The sequence below is a fragment of the Mustela nigripes genome, chromosome 13 (genome assembly GCF_022355385.1).
Source record: "Mustela nigripes isolate SB6536 chromosome 13, MUSNIG.SB6536, whole genome shotgun sequence".
Taxonomy (NCBI): Eukaryota; Metazoa; Chordata; class Mammalia; order Carnivora; family Mustelidae; genus Mustela; species Mustela nigripes.
Window position 1 is genome coordinate 41,149,467 of NC_081569.1, and position 6,000 is coordinate 41,155,466.

Sequence of the window (6,000 nt, forward strand, 5' to 3'; positions counted from 1 at the left end):
GGTTCTAGAAGTCCTTCTGGCTACAAATAAACTACAGGCCTTGTTAACTGATTTTCAGTCAATCTAAACTGAGCCTCCAGGGGGTTCAATCTCAACCCAACTGAGCTTTTCAATGTTAATCCCATCTTTTGGTTTCGATTTTTCCCTTAGGTCGGCAGGCCCTAAAAGCCTTCAACTTACACATGGGTGTTCCAAATCAACTGCGTGCCACGCAGCCCTGTAACGATAACTTTAGGAAAGTAAAATATGTAAGCTTCTGGCATGCATAGAATAACGAGATTCTGGAAAAGGGGTTTTAATAACAGTTATGTCACAATGCTTACAGCTCCCTGAAGTCCCTGAAAGCCTTGTTAAATTAAAGATTCGCTGTGGTTTTTTTCCGTTTCATTCTTACTTCCCATGTTGCCTCTTGCCTTTCTTTTTTGCCTTCCATTGTGTTGCAGAGATGGTACTGAACAACACCAGCCATCGTTAATACCACCCAGAAAACAGGACAGTTTCATTACAACTTCTAATGTTCCCTGCTAGTTTTAAGGACAGGGGAGGTCTGTCTTTCCGATTACAAAGTCACACATCTGATTCTGGTAGCGCAGGCACTAAGGGGACGCAGCCCATTCACAAGGGGACTCCCAGGAGTTTGGCATTCAACAACAGCTTCAAGTCTACCTAGGTAATGTCTCATGAGGTCACCTCAATGTCATGAGAATCCAGACCACAGTTTCTGGGGACTGCAAACACTGGTTGGCTGGAAGCAAACCCTGCTACCTCTCTGGAAAGCATCTCCCAAATCCAAAAGCTTCCCATTTCACCCAATGCCAAGAACTCCTCCATTCAATCCTCCTTGAGGTTGAAAATGCTAATTATAAGGTGATGATGTTTGCTTTTCCTTTTGAGTTGTGTGCCTTTCTGTTTTAAGTATTAAAAAGGCGTAATCACCTAGTGTGTAGGTTAATTTCTTTCCGATATTGTAATTTATGCAACATTAATACTGGATGCCAGCTCCAATTTTCTTGCTGCTTACACTCTGGGAGCCGACTTGCATATTCTGCCAACTCCATTACATCATCTGAAAACCCAAACATTTCCCATTTTCAAATCACTCTCATCTACCAGGCATACCTACACTTTCTCTCTTTTTCTCCCTAGGTCACACACACAAAGATTGGTATCCCTAAGGAGCAGACACTACATCTGAGGTTAAAGTCTGCAAATGCACATAATTTCTGGAAGCTATTACTACTGCTGTGTTAGCTAAAGGATGCCTCCATCTCTGACCTTCCTTTTTCCATTCAGACTGTTATATAACCTAGTGCCTGCGTGCAGGATGTGAGTTGAGTGTTTGGGCCTTACCTCTTCTCCCTCCCCTTAGTAAATCTCCTGGAGAGATGGATAAGGGGTTGGTTCAAAGGAGAGTGAGCTGAGGAGGATGACCCTCTAGGGGACAAGGGGACAAAGGTCAACAGGTCAGTTGTATAGGGTGCATCCCACCCCTACTTTGTCCCTCTCCCCTTTTTGCTAAGCCTAGGGGGCTAGTGGTACTGAATGCCTCAACGTTATATAATTTGCAAGAACAGCAAGTTACGGATTTGTTAGTTGGTTCTGCAGCCTGCCACCCTGATCTCTTGCAAGAACACCTTCTGGCAAGAATGACACCTGAAGATGCTAATAACAAAGGGGAGGGGTAGGTTACGAGAGAGGGTGGTGACAGCACAAACCACAAATTAGTGTGGCTTCTTATATTCTATTCCCCCCCCTTAAAAAAAAAAAAAAACCTCAGAAACACATGAAGGGGATTTTCTCCAGTGTTTCTGATTAACCCTGTTACATAACCCGCTCGCATTCCAAATCCACCGTCTCAGGGTCTAAATATACTCTTTGCAGCCAAAAGCTCTCCACACACAAACTCACGGAGCTGGCGGCAGGACCCGGCCCCTGGCCCTGATCCCCCTCCCTTCCTAGCCCTTGCTGCACCCCCCTCCCGCTGAAACCGCGGTTCCGCGTGTTCACTCCTCGGAAATCGCCTTTAATTAAATGTTTTTCGTGTGTGTCATCCTGATGGCTTTTACTGTACTCGAATTCCGTGAATGGGAAAGCGCCCGGACAGGGGGTGTGGCTAAGGGGGGGGGGTGAATACTGTAAAACAGCCAGCACATGATCAGCCATATTCCTACCTCCAACTATAACATCGAGAGGAAGGGAGCGGCTCCCGGGCCCCCACTCGCCTCTCTCCAGCCCTCCCCAATCGCCGCCAGAAGCCCAGTGTCAAGAGGAGGGGGCGCGCTGGGCCGGTGCCCAAGCCCGGGCTGGAGATCCTCCTGATCCCCAGCCCTGGGCTGCTCGCGCGAGCCCGCTTCCTCCGGAGTGACAGGCGTGATTTATACATTATTTACAACAGTAATTAAAGCCGTAGCTTCCTCCTGTTCTTTGCAAACTCCAGGCGCAATCAAATAAATAATCCCCCACCTCCAAGAAAAGCCCCCACATCAGGTTCTGACACCTTTCTTAAAAGAGAGAGTGAGCCTTCCTCAACACTCGACTTTAGGAAAATGCAAGGAGGGGGCAATGGAGTCTTCTGCCCACCCCCCCCCCCCCCTCCCCGCACAAACGCTCCAAAATGAAGTGTAAAAATCGCTCGGGGGATTGGGGGGGGGGGCATCTCTCGCACTATCCAACCAGCATCCAACTCTCGCTGACCATTCCCAGGTTCTTGCAGAAACGCTTGAACCTCAGAGAGGGAAGGATTCCCAGGGCAGAAATAAGTTTGGGTGCATTTCGAGCTTTCTGTTTCTGCTTGTTTGCTTTTGCAGGCGCTCACTCCGAATGCGCGTGGAGCGCCCCACAGCACCACCGCCCTCCGCGCGCTGGCGCGCACACGCCCCCCGCCAGGCTGGGCGCCCGGCTGCGAACCCCGGGTCTGCAAACTTGAGGATCTCCCCTCGTCGCGCCCGCCAGACAACTTAGCGAGCACCTCACGCGCCCGTACCCCCCTTCCTCCAGCCCTTCCTCCAAATCCCAAGCCCACCGTCGCGTTCCAGAGAAGGTGCCCACGTCGCCCCGAGATCCAGGAGCGCCCCCTCTCCACCCCCGGGGCTTCCCAGGTCGCTCACTCCTCCCGCACCCCCTCAGCTCTGCGGGATACCGAAAACACACCACGTCTGGGGCAGCCAGGGCCGAAACTGTCAAGAGGAGAAAAGGTAAAGCGGGAGGAGGGTGGCCATAAACGGATATTTTTTTTTCTTCTTAAAAGGACACTGCCGCTTTAAAAGTTTCTTTCCCGGGCCCCCACTCTCCGGTTCTCCGTATTTTGGGGGAGCGTATTTAATTTGGACTAGGCTGCTTTCCTCCTCTCTTCGCAGAAAAATCAAAGCCAGGGGGTGAGCCCGCCGGCTGTCAACCCTCCTGCCGCCTCCCCCGCCCCCCTCTCCTCCCGCAACCCGAGAACGGGCTGCAAAAGTTTGCAACATTTCTGGGGGGCGGAGGGGGGAGGGGAAGGGGGCTCTCCGGGCTCGGGGCGCTGCTGCAGGCTCGCGCGCGGCCCCGGACCCCGCGCTCCGGGCGCCCGCTCCCGGCCGGCCCCCGCTCCGCTCCCGGGCTCCCGCCGCCCCCTCCTCAGCCCCTCTCGCAGCCTCCTACCTCTGCTGGTGCTGGAATAGCTCTGTCTGCGCACCGGGGCGGGCGGCTCGCTCTTGCGGGCGGATTCCTGGTTCAGCGGGGTCTCCCTGGCGCCGGCGGCCGCGTCCGCGCCGCTGCTGCCCGGCTCGCTGGCGGCGGGGTCGGGGGCTGCCGGAGCTGACTCCATGTTTTTTCCCAATGTAGAGATCGCTGGAGATGGCGAGCTCCGAGACTCCCTCTATCTTCTGTTTTCAGAGCAACTCTATGGTACCAAAAAAAAAAAAGAAAAAAAAAAAAAAAAGGGGGGGGGGGGGGGGAGAAGGAGAGGGGGGGGGGGGGGGGGGGAAAGAGACCGGGGAGAGCTGGAGGGAGAGAGCAGGCGGCGGCGGCGGGCGAGCGAGAGCGCGAGGGAGCGCGCGGAGTGTGTCTGGGTGGACGTAAGTGTGCGCCCGAGAGGGGTTGGGAGGCGGGTCTGGCCACCGGCAGCGCTAGCGAGAGCTTCTCCAGCCGGCCCCCACACCCACATTCCCCACCCTCCAGACCCCAGACCGAGAGCCACCGACTGGCTGCCAATTTTGGGGCGGGGTGGGGGGTTGGAGGGGAGAGGCTCTCTTGCCCCGATCCTCCCCTTTGCCCAGCCCAGAGACTGAAACGAAGATCAGCGAGATGATCCTGTGCCTACTTCTGAGAATCTCTCGGGAACAGCACTCGTCTCCATCTGCAGCCAGACTGAGAAGAGACAAATGCGATTATCCACGTTGGGGAATCGCAGGTAGCTCCCTGCCAGCCCACCCCAGAACTGAGGAGAAACTAAAAAGGAATTCGACCTGGCCCAACACCCCAAGGAAGGAGGAGGATGGGGGGACGTGGCACTTTTTACTTCGGGATGGGACGCCCAGTGGGTTTCCAGATTGGTTTGATACATCTGTGTCTAAAACAGGTTTTAGGTCTTGAACCGCCAGGGACAGCCAATTTCTGGTGTGGCTGAAAGAGGTGGCTTTCAGCCCCTTCCCTGCTTTCTCTGAGAAGGATCCAGAAACCACTTGGCAGGGCAGTTTCTACTGAAGAAAACTTTGGCCTGTTTGGTTGATGACTATCTAAGCTGGTTGTAATATGGCGTACTGCATCTAGTTCTGTGTGGCTGCTAATTGTCAATTCCCACTGGTAATCTTACTATTAAACCTGCAGTCTCATCCATAAAAGATATACTGGAGAGGCATTAATAATGTCTTGGTGATAAAGTTCAGATAATTAACAGCTCTTAATAATTCACATCATTGTAGACATCATTCTGCACCTCCCTTCCATTGAAACACACCCATCACATAGTAGGTGTTTAATAATATCAAAGGAAAGTAGAGAATTGTATCAATATTACCTTGACCCCAAACTCCAATATGAAGGGACAATACAAACTGAATGAGTAGAAAACATTCAGGTGGTATTAGCCTGACTTCTCTGTCTTAGTGCTCAATTGACCAATTCTTTCTGACTGCCCAAATACTGATGAAATCAGTACATTTTTAACATACACCCCCACCTTTCTTTCAGAAAGCTCACAAAGTTTGACAATAAAAAATATTATTATATACCAGAAGGTGGCATAAATATGTGTATTTAGGGGGTTGGGATGGGAGAAAAAAGTAGGGAATATTTTCCTTTTTCTACCTTCCTAGTTTGGAAAAAGGCTTTTTAAAAATGGGGGGGGGGCTTGTTAGATAATTCCTTAAGATGAACCTCTATGTGCCAAACTTCACACATGATTTGTGTTACTGTTACTGATATTGGTGTGATTTCAAATACACAACGCTCTTTGCCATGGTCTGTGTGTTAAATCAGCAAAACCTGTGGTCCACTCTTCCGAGTGATGTAAATGAGATGTGAACGGTTCTGATACCTTAATCCAGTCTGCAAGGTTCCCTGGCTTTAGCCTGTCTGTTGGCGCCTACAAACAATGCCCCGATTGTCTCCTCCATCCCAAATCAGATGTGTGGGTTGCCCCATACATCAAAGCACAAGATTTCCAGAACAGCCTTCACACCATTTACAATTGGTTAGCCTGTTAATAATGTTCTTGATGTAATTGACCTAGCTTGTCACTCTTGACTTTTCTAAGTAAACAAATATATCAAAGTGCACAGTTTCATAAATAAGCGAGGGCCTCTGGAGAAGTGAGTATCTTAAAATATATCCACTGCTCCATATTTATTTTAAAATATTTTAAACAATTTTTCATATTAAATTTCACCAATAATTCTATTTGGGATACAAGTGGCTCAAAACATATCCCTGGCTCCTTTTTAGGTACCAGTAGCAACTCATTAACATTTTTCTGGTTAAGTCTATTCCCCTGAGCCTTCAACTGGTTCCTTTCCTATTCTCCTTTGA

The 6,000-nt window shown here is 50.5% G+C and overlaps 1 protein-coding gene and 1 long non-coding RNA gene across 2 annotated transcripts in view; one reads left to right on the plus strand and one right to left on the minus strand.

The window, feature by feature from the left end:
* RORA (RAR related orphan receptor A) overlaps window positions 1–3,801 on the minus strand; it is a 709,088-nt gene extending 705,287 nt beyond the window's left edge. Inside the window, exon 1 of the mRNA XM_059372057.1 lies at window positions 3,634–3,801. Within this exon, the coding sequence (XP_059228040.1) occupies window positions 3,634–3,799 (166 nt within the window). The 5' untranslated portion in view covers window positions 3,800–3,801. The remainder of the gene's footprint in view (window positions 1–3,633) is intronic.
* Window positions 2,661–5,772, plus strand: LOC131999259 (uncharacterized). The gene is made up of 3 exons (XR_009399063.1): window positions 2,661–3,194; window positions 3,817–3,879; window positions 4,251–5,772. It is a non-coding gene; the product is annotated as an uncharacterized LOC131999259 (long non-coding RNA).
* The last annotated feature ends 228 nt before the right edge of the window (window positions 5,773–6,000 follow it).